This window comes from Aquarana catesbeiana, linkage group LG07 (assembly GCF_042186555.1).
Source record: "Aquarana catesbeiana isolate 2022-GZ linkage group LG07, ASM4218655v1, whole genome shotgun sequence".
In the NCBI taxonomy this organism is placed as follows: domain Eukaryota; kingdom Metazoa; phylum Chordata; class Amphibia; order Anura; family Ranidae; genus Aquarana; species Aquarana catesbeiana.
Genome location: NC_133330.1, coordinates 159182030 through 159199573, shown reverse-complemented (window position 1 = coordinate 159199573; position 17544 = coordinate 159182030). Strand labels below are relative to the sequence as shown.

Sequence of the window (17544 nt, the reverse complement as noted above, 5' to 3'; positions counted from 1 at the left end):
AGTTCTGGTTTGCGTTTTCGATTGGAGCTTTCAGGCAAAAAAAAGCTAAACTCGTCTAAACTCTGTATAAAAACGCTCCTATGTGAGCGTTTTTTTTCTTCCAAAGGAACTGGAGTTTTTTTAAGCCCAGTGTTCATTGAGCCTTAGAGATGTTAAATTTCCAGAAATTTTGAAGCCATGACCAAAAAAAAAATCCTGTGGTTTTTTTTTTGTTTTTTTTGTTTGTTTTTTTGTTTTGTTTTTTTGCACACAGAGAAATTGGGGGAAAAAAATTCAGTGTTGAGTTTTACAAATTGAAAGTAATTTTTGTTACTCTGCGAAGGTGAACTGCAGTGTGTATAAAAGTATTATGCTTGAAAAAAAAGTAGTTTGTTCAGTAATAAACTACATTTACTTTTTAAAATGTTATTTTTTATTTTATTAAAAATGGAATAATAGGATTGTATGCTAGTGATTGTAAGGCTTTAAACTGTGCAGTTTGTTTTTTTTTATCCTCGACTTCTGGGGTCTCTGCTGACGCTGGTAGCTCCTCCCCGCATCGTATAACTATAACCCCCTAGGAGAAGCGCTCTCCCAGGGGGTTACCTTGTGGGCGCGCTCCCAAGTCCAGCATTCGGCGTCCATAGACGCCGAATGTAGGACTCGGCCACGCCCCCAAGTAAGAACTTTGGAGGGAAAAGCTACTTGCACTTTTATTATGATCCTCATTTAATTGCATAAAGTATTTTTTAATGTCTTTAGGGCACCTCTGGAATGCAAGAATATGTGTTGTCATCCTTGTAGCATTTGGTAAAGAATATTTCTTCTCACAATATTTAAAAATTGTAGCTTTGCTCTCAGTAGAAATTGCACTATGAAAATGTTTCCAAAGTCTAGATCAGGGATATGCAATTAGCGGACCTCCAGCTGTTGCAAAACTACAAGTCCCATCATGCCTCTGGCTGTCAGTCTTGCTATGCATCATGGGACTTGTAGTTATGCAACAGCTGGAGGTCCGCTAATTTCTTATCCCTGCTCTAGATGTTGGTCTCACCATTTTACTAAAAGGAGGAAAAGGAAAGCCAATTTACTGACCAGTCTGTAGGTAAACATTATGCTGCAGTGGTGGAGAACATTACTCGGAATCATTTAGTCCCCTTTCACACTTGTGCGACTTGTCCTGTCCTTCACGTCTTGTCAAAGTCGTGGGCAAAATTCGTGGCAACATCACGTGACTTTCAGGTCGCACAAGTGTGAAAGGGGCCTTAAAGATTAAGAAAAGATAAACTAATTTCTCAGTCAAATTTACCATCTTACCTGTCAATTAAGGCCTGATAGGACAGAAACTCATCTACTGTATCCCAACACACACCCAACTCTAGGAGGTACAAGATGGAGCGCACAAGGAAACTAAACTTGGAGCATTTTCCCTGCAATGCCCCCTAATGGCAGAAATCTAAAAGAGTTTACATAAAGTCTCAAATCTTTCATTAAGGTATTCATGTTTATAGATAGATCTATTCTTTATCATTGTAAAAACATATTCCATACTTTTTTTTTTTTCACTAAAAAAAAAAAAAAAAAAAAAAAAATGGCTTTGGAACCCCCCCAGTTTTGAAAACACATTTAAAAGTTATTTTCCTGTCTGCTTTTATTGCAGGGACATGCAACCAAGATGACTGGATCAGTGTTGTGCGGCCGGTTATTGAAAAGCGAATGCAAAAGTAATTTCAAATTTTTACTACTTTTCATCAGTGTGACTACATGCATTGGGATTTAAAATAATGCTAAACAGGGACAGACTAAATTTCCACTGCCAGATTCCTACATGTGGGTTGCAGAGTTGGGTTAGGTTATCTTTAAGTAGTAACAAGGCTGATTTAGTCCAGTTTTAGTTAATCCAGAAAAGGTACCAAGTTATTTCATAGTGTCCTTTAAAGCCTGTAGCAAACTCTGGGTGTTACCCCAAAAAAAGAGCATTGAACTATGTCTTTTAATACCGACTATATCCTCATTTTCCTTTATCGGAGTAGCCAGCAGCTTACTGGCTAGTGCAAATAAGAGGAGCAACATGGTGTACACCTCTCTGGTACCTGTATGAAAAAACACATTTTCAGAACATGAGCCTTCCTTTCTAGTGATGGCTTGCAGATGAAAGTAGAGCAGCTGCACCCAAGCAATAAAAGATTCACCAAAGCTTCTCAGCACCTTTTAACGATACATCCAGTCTGTGCTGTCAAAGGCTTCTGCTGCATCCAGTGACAGCAAGGCCTGTCCCCCCGGATTTTTAGGAGGAGTTTGTGTGTGTTTTATACAGCTTACTAAGGTTCATAGAGGTGGGTTTGTTTGGCAAAAATCCTGATTGGTCCCTATGTATTGAGTGATGGAAATCAGGTGGTTTGCCAGTACTTATCCCAAAATTTTAATATTGCTGGTTAATAAGGCTCTAGGCTTATAAGAACCTGAATCTAAGGGCTGCGTACCTTCAAGAACTGGTACTATAGTAGCCTCTGTCAATCACAGAAGAGCGCCCCTAATATACCTTTAGCAATTGCGGAAGTAAAGTATCTGTATATCTTTTAAATATCTCTATATGTAACCTCTGCCTTAGTCAATTCCTCAAGGGTCAGTGGTAAGTCCAGGAAGGATTTTTAGGGGGAATTTTTAATTGGTGGGGTAGGTTAATTTGCGAGCATAACCCTGCAGGTCTGAGGAACTTTAGATGAAATTCATAAATTGTGTTATAATATCCAATCCCACAAACTACATGATTATAATTTTTAGAATTATCCCACTTTGTGATCTAATGGCCTGTGTAAATTTGGAAGTCTGCTTTGATTTTGGCTATAGTGGCCAAGAGATGCCCCATGTATTTCCTTTCCTCATAAAATGACAATTTACAAAAGAATCACTTGTTTTCTGCCTTTTTTCTTGTTTTCTAAAGGTAGACAAATATTTAAATATACCCTGAGCTGCCATCCATTCAGCTACTGTCTGTGGGTTAGGTGAAGCAATGTACAGCTGTTGTGTTTGGTCCATCTGAGTCGGACTCTTCCCACTTCCTGGAGGAGGATTTTATCCCATTAATCTTTTTAACCACTTCAGCCCCGGAAGATTTGGCTGCTCAATGACCAGAGCACTTTTTACAATTTGGCACTGCGCTGCTTTAACTGGTAATTGCGCGGTCATGCAATGCTGTACCCAAACGAAATTTAGTATCTGTTTTTTTTCCCCACAAATAGAGCTTTCTTTTGATGGTATTTGATTGCCTCTGCGATTTTTATTTTTTGTGATTATAAATGGAAAAAGACCAAAAATTTTGAAAAGAAAATATTTTCTACTTTTTGTTATAAAAAAATTCAATAAACTCAATTTTAGTCATACATTTAGGCCAATATGCATTCAGCCACATGTCTTTGGTAAAAAAAAGTCAATAAGCGTATATTTATTGGTTTGCGCAAAAGTTATAGTGTCTACAAATTAGTGCTAAAATGGCAGGGCAGTACAACCCCCCCCCATCCCCCCCCCAAAAAAATGACCCCATTTTGGAAAGTAGACACCCCAAGGAAATTGCTGAGAGGCATGTTGAGCCCGCTGAATATTTTATTTTTTTGGCACGGGTGATTGTGTAGTTTTTTGTTTTTTTTTGTCATTTTTCAAAGCTGTCACTAAATGATATATTGCTCACACATGCCAGGGTTATATGTGGAATTACACCACAAAATACATTTAGCTGCTTCTCCTGAGTATGGGGATACCACATGTGTAAGACTTTTTGGGAGCCTAGCCACGTACAGGACCCTGAAAACCAAGCACCGCCTTCAGGATTTCTAAGGGCGTAAATTTTTGATTTCACTCCTCACTATCAGTTTCGAAGGCCATGAAATGTCAAGATAGCACAACCCCCCCCCCCCAATTACCCATTTTGGAAAGAAGACACCCCAAGCTATTTGCTGAGAGGCATGTTGAGTATTTTGCAGATCTCGCTTTTTGTCACAAACTTTTGAAAATTGAAGAAAACTTTTTTTTTTTTCAAACAGCATGGGCACTCACACGAGTGTAGACAGGTGGGCCGCACACCCCATAAAGTGCAAAAAATTATACGAGAACCCCCTAACGGGGCTTTAAAGCAGCCAATGAAGTACAATATCGATAGTTGAAAAAATTCAGTTTTATTGGTACAAAAAATATAAATAACATATTATAAAAATCACTGAGGATAAATACTGACTATTCGTGTCAAGACATGAACTGAATGTGACATACCATTACAGTGAACAAAGCATGCAATTAAACCAAATGCCAGGCACAATGCATTAAAGGGCGACCAAGGTTATCATAAATGTTGGATTCTTAAAATAAGTAGCAACAAATATTGCCTATGAGTGAGGGCAATGCAGTACATGTACGTGGAACAACAGAAATTGTATACATAAATCCTGACGCGTTTCGACCCTTCCTGGGTCTTCTTCAGAGGATGGTTGTCCACTATTACATGAATTCTGACGTTTCCGCGTTCAGTTTAAGCATTGTAGATTATTTTATTTTAGGTGGTACAGTTTCTCCTCTGCTCCCCTGTTTCCCCCGTGTCGGACCAACTCCCAGGAGAGCGGGCGGTGGGCCAAATGTATCTTGCTAGGGATCACATCTATCACATCTATCAGCCCCCCATATAGGAGGGGGAAGGAGAGGAGGGGGCAACGAACAACCCGAAATGCACCTGAATGGGTATACGTTAATGCTAATTCAGCAGAACTGAATAAAAGAACTGAAATGTTCTGGATACAGTATTTGCTGTCAGTCTGTGTAGCCTGTCTCCAGATTAGAAAGAGGACAGAACGAAAACATTCTTATCCCTCCACTTCACAGCGAGCAAATTATAACATCTAAAGCAGGCTCTCTCCCCCAGCCTAAGACGGGAATCTACAAGCCGCTGGGGTAAGCCCCGGCGATTAGATCGCAGGGTGCCACATGAGCCATTTCTATGATCAAACAAGTGACTAAAAAGTGGCACGTTTGTGTAATATTTGTCCACATGCAAGTGGTACCCCCTTTCTGAATAAGGGTGACACCAAGTCCCACACAATCCTACCAGCGCTCCCTATGTAGTCTGGGCAGTTCTCCGGCTCTATGTAACTATCTCTTCCCTCGTAAACCATAAAACTATATGTATAGTCTGTTGCCCCGTCACAGAGCTTATACATCTTGACCTCCATATCTGGCACGCTTGCTGGGAAAATACTATTTGATAGACAAGCGGACAGAAAATGTAATCAGGGACTCATCAACGCAGACAACTTGATCAGGAGTAAACAAGGCTGCAAACGGCTGGTTAAAGCGGTTTTATGAGGGGCTGAATTTTGTAGAGCAGATCGTGTTCAGAGTCATCCCGAGGACGACAGAGTTTATTGTCATTGAAATGAATGAACCGCAAGATCTGCTCGTATCATGTCCTGGTCATGGAGGCAGAGAACACATGGGCATATGGTGAATTGGGTCAGTGGACCAATATGACCGCAACTCACCTTTTTTAGTTATGCCCATGAGGAGGGATAGGCCCAGGAAGGTCTTAAATTCGGAGACAGTAATAGGTTTCCAAACTCTGGCAAGGGTCAACTAGGGCTTAGTAGCAATGAATTGACTAGCATACAAATTGATTTGGTCCACAATAGATCTATAGAGCTCTTCTGTGAGAAACGGCGAATAAAAATCAAGTGACGTAAAATCAACTGTTTCCACCTGAATTCCGGGTTGGCCAGTGTATGGGGGAAGTACATGTGCCTGAGAAGTGGTGGGCTTCAAATTCGGATTGGCAAATGCAGCAGGAAGGGCACTATGGGCGCAACGGGCCTGTCTTTTGTCTTGGTGCCGCTGGTGCTTGCCAGTTCACCAGAAGGATGAGCGGCACTAGCTCTCTGCTCCATACCAGAGCCCTGCGGTTCTTGCACTCCAAAGAATGGGGTCGAGTACACCTGATCTTGGCAGGGACCACTACTCCGTCGTCGGAGCTATCGTTCAGGGTGCCGCTGCTGTCTACAGGTTCGTATTCTGAGCCTGAATCTGACAGATGGGTGAATTCCTCTTCACTATCTGTCATGCTCAGAAATGTGTAGGCCCCTTCCCTAGTGTACCTTCGATTGGACATTTTGGCCTCTAAATTTACTGGTACAACTAGTGAGACTCATAGGAAAAAAGAGCACCTGACTGTCAGCGACTGCTTCAAGCGCTACCAAAAAAACTGTTGGCGTTCGCAGGGATCAGGCCTGACTCTGCGAATGCTGCAGTTGTGTGTGTTGTGTTTTTGTAAGTGACAGTGATCGATTGATACTGCACTTGGGTGGGCTGGGTGGAGGGGCTAAACGCAAGTGCTAGCAGGTATCTGGGCTGTTCCCGTTAACGCTGCATTTTTGGGAACCCTAAGCTATTGGGGACGCTAATATTCATATGTTCTGATCCGATCAAAGATATCGATCTGTTCAGACACTATACTACTAAGGGAGTCTACTACTAATCTCACGCTGCTTGGGACGACGCAGACCCTAACTGACGCTAAAACCTAACTGATATCACCTGCCGGGTGATCAGGGGGTTTAACCTTTTATTAGGTTATGTACGGCGGGTGCCCTGACCCTTTCTAAAAGATAACTAACTAACCAGCGTCACCCGTGACACTAATACAGTGATAACTGGTGACGGGGTGATCAAGGGGTTAAACCTTTATTAGGGGGGTTAAGGGGGCGGGGGGTCACCAGACCTATCTGGGCCTACTACTAAGTACCCTAACGCTGATTAGTGTCACAAATGACACCAGTACAGTGATCAAAGAAAAATTTGAACACTGCACTGGGTAACAGTGACAAGGGAGTGAAGGGGTTAACTGGGGGCGCGATCGGGGGTTGAAATGCGTGCCTACGTGTACTGTGTCAGTGTAGTGTTGGTCCAACTCACGTTTGGATGTCCTCTTTCTGGAACGGAAAAGAATTCCAGAGTGGGAGATGACATCACTTTTCCTGCCTGTGTTTACACTTACAGGCAGGGGAAGCATTTCATTCGTCAGAACCAATCAGCAGGTCCAGGCCAGAAATCATTGACCTGGGCCTGGAGACTTATTGGTTCTGAAACTAATCCGATTGTCTCAGCCGCCGTAAGGTAAAGTCGCTTCGCCCACCCGTGCCATTCTGCCGCAGTAAAACTGCGGTGGCTGGTCGGGAACCGGTTAATAAAGTCTTTTTTTTTTTTAATTCTTTAGGCTGCATTCACACCTGAGCATTTTCACTTCCTAAAACGCCTGAAAAATAGCCAACAAGCAAAATCCCATTCGTTTCAATGGCACCTGTTCACGTCTGAGCGTTTTTTTTCACCTGAAGTAAAACGTTTGAAGCTCAAAAAAGAACATGAGCTGCTTTGGGGCAGATTACAGGCGTTTTTCTGCTTTTTACATTGGTAACCTGTACAAAATCGCTGCAAGAACGCGCGACTTTAAAACGCTCAGGTGCAGCCTTAAACTACCTGTCATATCGGGCCTGCATTACCCATGCTTGTTGAAAATTGATTGACTGCTGCTATGACTAGAGCTCCTCCTAAACAAATGATTTGGGAATTTTTTGCAGCTCACAGATCCTACAGCACAAGCCCGGGATTATAGTAAAAAGGCTTTTTAGGAGGATATTTGGTTGATGAAGTCCTGGCAGAAGGTTCTAACTAGCCACCTGTTTGTCTTCCTGAAATGTATTATTTGGTTCCTTCTGAGTCTTTAGAATTAAATATTTTATTTGCATACTTTTATGTACAAGGTGCTGTTTGCTAAAACGTGGATAGACAATATGTAGATTCAAGCTGTGGTACCTACTGTAGAACAACGGAAGGCAGAGATTTAATAATACGGTCAAAAAAAAAAAATAAATAAATAAAATGATCTATGACAAAAGATAGTGTTTGAATTTTTAGTTTGTTTTCATAAATTTGGGGTATTTGGAACGCAGAACCGTCTAATGTCCATTAGATACAGTTTCTATCCAGTCTTAAAGGGTGTTTCCTAACTACAGGTTAATAAAGGGTAATACTATATTAAAATCTTCTCTGCCTACTGTTTCCTATCCTTTAGGGGGGGGGGGGGGGCATGCCCTATTACCGTAGTGTTTTGTTGGGGGGCACATCCTTTTTGTCCACTTTCTACACATCTTAGGCTTAAATATTTAGTATTACTGTGTATCACACTCTCTTTCTCTGTTATGTCTGTGAGGGCTACTGAATTTCACATGCTCTTGTACTAGAGGTGGCAAACTACATGTTTGGTTCTAGTTTGTTGTATGCATTGATGCTGTTACTATATGCCCTTTCCACTACCAGTATGTACTCTCTTTGGATTAATACATTGCCCTAAACAAGGCAGCAAATTATGAGTATCTAGGTTATGGGCTAAGTAATTATTAAAGTTGCCTACCAGGAGGGGCACGTTTAAAATTTCCCAGCAGATACACCAGAGGTGAACACAGATCTTTCCCCATAAAGGTGGGGTGGTATACAGATTACTGCCAAAACGCACACAAGTAAAGACAATTTGCAGTAAATTAAAAAAAATTATCAATTTTTATATCTTAGAGGTTAAAACTCAGTGGTTGTAAAGCCTAAACATTTTTTACCTTAATGCCTTCCCTGCATTAAGATAAAAAATGTTTCATAATGTGTATTGCCCCCTTTTTTCTCAAATATCTCTGCACTCACTTGAAGCTGATGAGAGTACAGGGCAATGGTTTTGTTACTAGTGTATAGAAGTCATTGGGCAGCTTTACGGCTCCCCAAATCTGCTGGCAGTCAGGAGTAACAGCAAAAGTTTGTGCGCATGCCAACATTGCTACCAGCATAATAATTACATAGGCAGCAAGGCAAATGTTGACCTGCTCATCCATTACTCTACCATAAGCTGTTTTTTTCCTTATGATGTGGTTCAAAAATTGTGTTTACCCTTTCAGATACTGTGAAGGTGAGATACGTTTCAATCTGATGGCAATTGTTTCAGATAGAAAGAAGATATATGAAAAGAAAATCTGTGATTTACAAAAACAGCTTACTGAGGTCAGTAAAAATGTTTGTTCTTGTAAGTAGATCAAAGATTAATTTTTTCTAACCAGTTTGAAACATTTGCTTTGTGGAAAATAAAAAATCAGGATATAGTACTGCATGACAAGTGACTGTTAATGTAAGAATATGGAAAGCTGTTGTCAGGTATGAAGTGCAGGCAACTAGAAAGGTAGCGGCTTTCAGTATCCCTTGCTCCGCTAGAATGCCAGTCCTTGTTTTGGCAAGAACTTGCAGGTAATGCACACCTAAGCCCTGTCCCAGCTTTCTGTCTTGGTCTGTTACTATGATGGACTGTTTGGGAGTAGATGAGCAAGCTTCAACACTATGAGAAAATGCTAAAGCTTTGCCCAGTCTGAATGCCTGGTGGATGTGATTTGTCATATTTCTTTTTTCCCTTGTCTGGTATGTACCTGAAAAACAAAATTGCCTGGGTGTATGGTAAAAGGTATGTGAAGTTATCACATCCTCCTAAACTCTTGAAGTCTGGTGACTTTTTAGTCCATACCAGTCTGGTGGATCTAAAGAAACTGAATCGGGTCCAGATTAGCGTACTATGTATCCGTGAGGACTGTAAAAAGACAGACAGTGGATCTGCTGTGAATTTGGCATGACTCTATTATTGGTGTACAGCTTAAATTTGTGGAGAGGCTTCCTTCTGTTTTGGACTATATATGAAAGAGAGAGAGTGTGTATGTATATCAAGGCCTGAGAAGAGGAGCAGTGGTAACAGGCTGGCACACAGAGCCTCTAACACTGCCAGAAAGGTCGGAGGATGCTAAGAATAGCAGTGCTGGTAACTAGACAATCTTGGAGCTCAACTCCAGACTAAATAAATGTTTAAATACAAGAGGCATGTGTATTCTTGCTTCAAACATGGTATCCTTTGTGTATTTCACCTTTACAGTAATCCAACATGAAACAACTCCTGAAATTTGTCTCTGTGCAGGAGTTTGCTGAAACAGACTTGTCACTGCTGCTCTCTCTCCTTGTTCAGAGTTGCTGGTCTTGTATCTGAAGGCGCTTGGTTTGGAACTAGGAGTCCTTGTGTCCACCAAGTCATCCAGTAGACTATGTAAACAGAAAGCTGCCATCCGCAGAAGAAAATAAAGTATTATGGCATGGGAATGCCTAATGATTAAATTGCTGTTGGAAGCTTTGTTATTATCTTATGGGTTGTCGCTTATGGCTTATTACGGATTGTCCCTTTGCATGTGTGGCACAAACTAAAGAGAGAAATACTAGCATTTTCTGGTGGTTCCTAGCCTTCCAGAGTTTCATTATTCTTGTGGAACACAGGACTGGCTAGCAACAAGGGAATGCTAATGCAATCTCCCAGACCTACTGTCTGATGGCATACTCATGAGTCTGAACTGGACTAAGAATAGACGTGAATGGGGGAGTATGTTGTAGCCAGGTTGTGGCTTTTCTGTAGGTACAAAACCTAAAGTGGACCTTTTATCTCTTTGAAAAGAAGGTGGGGCCTTGTAAGCATGGGAGTTTTGCTAAGCAACAGATATTCACCGCACCAAGTTTAATGGCTGCGTAGGCCCATAAGAAAAACATTAACTTAGGGCTGTTGGCCAGAAGGTTGTAATGTTGTTACATTTGATGCACTATGGGAGATTTTCGGTTAAACGCTTCTAATATTAAATGTGGTTAAGCCTATGGTCACACCGAGCTGCGGGAATGAAGTCGTGCGAGTTCAGCTGAACGCGCACGCTTTCACTCCCACATGTCTGTCCCGTTTTCGGCACGATTTCGGAGACATCTGTGCAGGTTTGTAAATCACAGCCCAAAATCGCAAAAAGTAGTACAGAAACTACTTTTTGAAATTGGTGCGTCGCACCGATTAGGACGGTGCCATTGACTGCAATTGCCGCCGATTTGGCATGTCAAATCGCATGTTAAAACGCTCCAGTGTGAACCAGAGCAAAACAAATAAGTATTTGTAGCTGCTGACTTTTAATATTAAGACACTTACCTGTCCAGAGATCCCACGATGTTGGCACCCCAGCCAATTTTTCAGTCGGCTCTTGGGTGCTGCCGGCGCCATTCTTTGTAGGGGAAACGTGCCGCGAAGCTTTGCAGCTTCACAGCCAGTTCCATACTGTGCATGCGCGCTGCGCACTGTGAATGGCCCAGCGGCAGGGGAAGGAGAAGGGGAGCCGAACTTCTGGGGAACCTTGCTGTGGCGAGGTCTTCCTGAAGTGGAGATATGTACTTGTCAAAAACAGTTACCTGCCCCCCCCCCCCCCCCTCCCCCAAAAGGTGCCAAATGTGGCATCTGAAGGGGGAGGGGGGGGTTGAGGAAGCAAACAAGCAGAGCTTCCCCTTTTGGCTGAAGCTCCGCTTTAAGAAATCAACCGTTGTTTACATGTGAACCTTGTGTCTCTCTTCCCCTCCTCAAAGGTTCATCTGGCCCCATCCCCCAGTTCTTTCAAAACCAGGTTCGTAGGTTCTCCTCCTCTTCTCAGGTCCCCGGCGGCATTCTTGGCTTCTCTTCCTTTTTTGTCCCCATATTAAGCCGTTTGCTATGGGGACACACTGTGCGTGCTTGCTCCCAACCTGTGTGTCTAGGGAGCTGCGCTCCATAGACTTACACAACGGGACTTGGGCCCGCCCCCCACTTCCTCTTCACTGTAATTGATTGATAGCAGTATCAGGCAATGGCTTCCGTTGCTGCTTGAATGCTGTGTGAAGAGGAAGTAAGGGAACCTTGCTGAGAATAGATGCAGCCGCAGTGTTAATTTTGTCGACTAAATGAATACTGTTCTAGTCTACTAAAATACAAATAAAACTAAAATGACATTTTCATCAAACTATGACCAAAACTAAATTGAATTTATAACACGACAGCTAAATCTGTGTCTGTAGTGCAAAACTTAATACCTTAAATAATTAAACATGTTATTACATTTTTACTTCAGGAGTATATAATGTTTGGCAGTTCTAAAGAAATTATGCATTAAAATTTACCTAAACACATTTGATTTTAGTCTACTAAAATATGACTAAAACTAAAATGGCATGTTAGTGAAAGACCCATAACTAAAACTAAATCGAAATTTGATGTCAAAATTAACCCACTGCAGCCGTGCACAGCGCTGATCTCTTCTCCCCTCGCTTCCTCTTCCTCCCCTCGCTTCCTCTTCCTCCCCTCGCTTCCTCTTCCTCCCTTCGCTTCCTCTTCCTCCCCTCGCTTCCTCTTCCTCCCCTCGCTTCCTCTTCCTCCCCTCGCTTCCTCTTCCTCCCCTCGCTTCCTCTTCCTCCCCTCGCTTCCTCTTCCTCCCCTCGCTTCCTCTTCCTCCCCTCGCTTCCTCTTCATACAGGGGAAGGGGGGAACAAGGGAACTGAAAATGTTTTTTACGTTAATGCAAACAATGCATTAAGATAAAAAATGTTTTAAGATTTAGTAACACACTATTGGGTCCCCAGTAGCTTTATGCCAAAATGTGCTAGTATGCAGAGCAGACCAAATAGGGTCTCTTCTGTTTATAATAACCCTACTTGTCAGGGGTTTCTAGTTTTTGGAGTTCAGTTCCACAGTAAAGTGTTACTAAACCCAGGACCCTGCATTCACTATATCTGGTCTCCCACAGTACACAAAACATGGAAATGCAGTTTAAGTAAATATAAACTGCTAAACACCTTTTCTCATCGGCATTATATAGCAGTCTTGTGACTTCTATCAGTGTTTGGTCATTCTACTCTGACTGTCCTATGAGGCTGCAGGACCCCTGACCTTCTGTCTGGACAGTGCTGATTGGCCCTGTGCTGAGCACATAAACCCTCACAAGAAAAAAAAAAAAGAAAATTCTGTAGCAATACACACCAAACTGAGCATGTGCATAGTGTCCCAGAGGATCAGTACTATCGGGAGATAGATTGGGGACAGTGGAAGAAGGGTGGATCAGAGAAGACAGGATCAAACAGTCTTTTTACACAATGCGGAGGATTAACCCCTTAGGTTCCACAGTGAGTAGAACGAGCATGCTTTACTGCATATACAGACTGATTTCGATGTTGTGGCTTTAGTAACACTTTAAGGCAGTGTTTCTCAATTTGGGGAGAAGTCTCCAGGGGTTCCGCGGCGATCTACCTGTCAATCACAGGCAGCTGACTGGTAGATCAAGGCCAGCATGCAGAGTATCACTGTCATAAGAGCTCTCTCTCTCACATAGGGAATCCAGCACACATCAGGGTACACGTTTCATAGGGAATCCAGCTTACGTCAGGGTACAGGAGTTTTTCCAAATGCAGAGTAGCGCGGGAAGCGGTTGTAATAAGAGCTCTTATAGCGCAATCCTTCCGGCCGCCCCCTCCTTTCCTCCCGTCCACTCCCTCCTTTCCTCCCGTCCACCCCAGGTGATGTGATATACATGCAACTGGGGTGGATGGGAGGAAAGGAGGGGTCGGCCTGAAGAATCGTGCTATAAGAGAGCTCTTATTATAGCCTCTTCCTATGTTACTCTGCATTTAAAACAACTCCTGTACCATGATGTGACGTACCCTAATGTGTGCTCCCTTCCCTGCTGTGTGACATGTACCCTGACGTGTGCTCCGTTCCCTGCTGTGTGACATGTACCCTGACGTGTGCTCCGTTCCCTGCTGTGTGACATGTACCCTGACGTGTGCTCCGTTCCCTGCTGTGTGACATGTACCCTGACGTGTGCTCCGTTCCCTGCTGTGTGACATGTACCCTGACGTGTGCTCCGTTCCCTGCTGTGTGACATGTACCCTGACGTGTGCTCCGTTCCCTGCTGTGTGACATGTACCCTGACGTGTGCTCCGTTCCCTGCTGTGTGAAATGTACCCTGACGTGTGCTCCGTTCCCTGCTGTGTGAAATGTACCCTGACGTGTGCTCCGTTCCCTGCTGTGTGACATGTACCCTGACGTGTGCTCCGTTCCCTGCTGTGTGACGTGTACCCTGACGTGTGCTCCGTTCCCTGCTGTGTGACGTGTACCCTGACGTGTGCTCCGTTCCCTGCTGTGTGACGTGTACCCTGACGTGTGCTCCGTTCCCTGCTGTGTGACGTGTACCCTGACGTGTGCTCCGTTCCCTGCTGTGTGACGTGTACCCTGACGTGTGCTCCGTTCCCTGCTGTGTGACGTGTACCGTGGTATGTTTTGTGTGTTTCAGAAGAAAAAACGCACACGTTTCACATAACATAGGTAAGTTCTAATATTTATTTATATTTAATGCTATTTCTTAAAATAATTTGTTAGATTAGCTCGCTAATCACACCAATGTTCTGTGAGCTGTAGATCTGAATGCTATTTTCGGGGTTCCCCAAGATAATAAACCTTTTTCCAGGGGTTCCTCGATGGTAAACAGGTTGAGAAACACTGCTTTAAGGCATTGATTCAGCATGACAGCCGGGGAATGTAGCATTCAGAAAAGGAGAGTCCAGAGTTCAGCAAAGGAGGCCTTGATGATTCTAACATGACCATTTAACACTACAAATATTCACTCTTTGCCCTGGACCACACAGATGTGAATGGGCCTTAAATAATTAATTTTTGTGCTGGAAACTAATCGCTACAATTCTGCTTCAATAGGAATATAATGTGACCACTATTATGTAACCAGCTGAACTGAACCATTAGGAGCACCTAACTGCTCATTCAATTGATTACATATTTTTGTAACATCATAGTGAGTGGGTAGTTTATGGTACATAAAGATAAAATTTAGAGATCACACAGAAGAGATTATTCTGCATATGAAAATTTGTCCATGGGTATGCAATGTTTACACATCAAGGCAGATTTAAAAAGCTGCAGTATGACCATTGCTCATGCCTGGAAAACCCAGACTGTTGCCTTCCAGGATGTGAAAACTCATATTAATGCTCTGATGATTAATGTGTAGATGTCCAGTGTCCTGAAGGATTCACATTTCAAGGTTTGGGAACCCTGGATCAGTTATTCCTTGGTCTCTCTGCATCCGTTCTGTTAGGTCTGTCTATAATTGTTGTCTGCGACGATCCCAAATATATAGTATAGGGGGTAGTATATACCCGTTTGGTCACTGCTGCCCTTTAGAGGAGAGCCTTGCTATGATTGGGGTTATGTAATCTGATCGCATTGCTGGTCATTTTTTTTAAAAACAAACATATTAAAACAGAAAATGTTGCAGTATGGCCATACCCCTGTTAAAAAAAAAAAAAAAAATGTTGAAAATGTGAAGTTGAGCAGCGTTTTTACCACCCCCCAAACCACAAGTTTAAACAAGGCCTTAACCAGCCTACATGCTAAATGCTGCGGGCTGGTGGTGTTCATTGAGCCCTTAGGTGTTTGTTTTTTTTGTTTTTTTGTTTTGTTTTGTTTTGTTTTTTTTTTAAACACAGAAATGCAGATAAAAATAAAAGTGCTTTAGGGGAAGGCTAGAAGTCCTGTAATGTAATGTTTTTAATTGTCCATATCCCTGTTCAAATTTCTCTTACTTCTGTCTGCTGAAGTTATGGCTGTCATGACAGTAAAGGCACATCTCTGAAACACAGCCCCAAATAGCAGTAAAAACATGACTGGGCTTCTAATTCTTCTCCACATTGTCCTGAACTACAAAAAAAAAAATAAGTTTGACTGGACTTGCACTTTATCTCCTTGACTAACAACTTTGTATTTGGACTAGGGGTTGTACAATAACTTGTCTGGAAAGCTTTTTCAGATAAGCTTCCACATAATTACATCTGTTTTTATATGTAAAAAAAATAAATAAAACTAATTATGCGTTTTTCTTCTTATTTACAGGTGCAGCCAATGGAAATGGATCACTGTAGTTTTGTAAGCTCGATTAAATCTGAAATTGCTAAATATGAACTCCTTCTTGAAGAAGAAAACCAAAAGACTAAGCGATATAAGGTTAGTTTTATTTTGCTTTATTGCATTTTTTGATTTAGCTACCTGTAGGTTATGAAAGTAATGTAATTCATGTTTTTGTTGACAGCATGCTTTATTTAACTGCATGGCAAAAGGCAGCACAACTGGTGTTAAATAGGATAGGGGTAAAATGAGGTTACTGTATAGAAAATTGATACTGTAGCTAGTAGTTCAAGACCAAATGACCAAAGTTTCCCGTTTTTTAAAAGCAATAATACATTTTAATATGGGCTACCAAGCAAGATTCTGTAATCCAACTTTTATATATTGGGCCACAGATACATGGCCAGATCTAATTCTGGTTGTCCTGGCTGCTAATTGGCAGTTGTATCTCTGTCTTCAAATAACAGAAGATTTTCAATATAATAGTTAGACAGCAGATTAACATATTTCTTTGTACTTGTAAAGGACCTTTACCATTTGAAACTGGTTTAGTACAGGGTTTAAAATTCTCTTCCCTTTACAAAATGATTGGATTGGAAGCCTCTTCAGAAAAACAATTCTCTCCTTTCAAACGGTCCATTAATTTACATGTGTGATAAAGGAAATATAGTACCTTTTGCTAGGTGTATGTCGTGTTTTTGTTCAGCTCACATCTACAAAAATATGTGGCTTTCAGTTTAGAAAGAGAAATTCTCATGTAAAGTAGCCCTGAAACCCGAATTGCTGAAAACCCTGAATTATTTTACTAAAAAATGCAAAAAGTTTAGAATTACCTGGGCTGCACATAGCTATCCTAATCGTTGTATGCTTTGCATAAGCTTTGGGGGCTGTACCCAAATTCTGTTGGGCTAACCTGTAAGTGCTTTCCAGACCTGAGTATGCTGGTTAAGTTAGCCAGTGAGAACTTTCCTGATCAAGAGTCATAGCACAGCCTCAAGAGTCACTTTGAAGACTCACACTTTTAATAGGCCTCTGAAGCTAGCCTGGAATGTGACCTTTGAGCATTGGGCTCCAGATTTGTAGTGCTTTCCATACTTTCATGTACTTTGTTAGCCTCAGAGTGCTTTCCTGGTCCAGAGCCATGGCACAGACTCTAGTGTGCCCTGTCTCTGAAGCCTGACTTACTGAGCAAGGCTGGTCAGGCTGAAGCACGGTTTGCTATCTCACAGTTGGTACCGGTGGGTGCCCTTTTTCAAAATGTTCACCTTTTCCATCTTTACCGCAGTAAGGGTTAAGGCTGAAAGACTGATCACTGACGTCATCTACTAGGTGGAGTGCTGCCCTTGCTCTACATTCTTTTTTGTTGTTCAGCCTAGAAAAAGCACTATCGCACTACTGCTCCTGAAGCACCAAGTGGAACTACGATCTCTGATTTCATTCCACTGCCTTCCTAAAATGACTGTCACCTCCGACCACCTGAAACCCTCATGATAACCCGCTGCCCAAGTAGTGAGTACATGAGGCCTTTCCTGACATTGGGCCTAGTTCCAGACCACCTGACAGTTCAATAAGTTTTCTCAGGTATACAGGGGGGCAGTCCTTCTGCTATGGGTGACCTTAACCCATGGTCCCCTAATGGTTATAGGCAAATAAAATGCAGTATCCACAGAAGTAACTTCTATATTTTGAAACCTGAGACCTCTCATTTTTATAGGGTC

At 42.2% G+C, this 17544-nt stretch overlaps 1 protein-coding gene across 4 annotated transcripts in view; it reads left to right on the top strand.

Annotated features, from left to right (window-relative positions):
* The window catches only part of UCHL5 (ubiquitin C-terminal hydrolase L5), a 129539-nt gene that overhangs the window by 74854 nt on the left and 37141 nt on the right, over positions 1-17544 (top strand). For all 4 annotated transcript variants that reach the window (XM_073592779.1, XM_073592780.1, XM_073592781.1 and 1 more), the window contains exons 7-9: positions 1640-1703; positions 8952-9054; positions 15815-15925. In XM_073592779.1, the coding sequence (XP_073448880.1) occupies positions 1640-1703; positions 8952-9054; positions 15815-15925 (278 nt within the window). The remainder of the gene's footprint in view (positions 1-1639; positions 1704-8951; positions 9055-15814; positions 15926-17544) is intronic.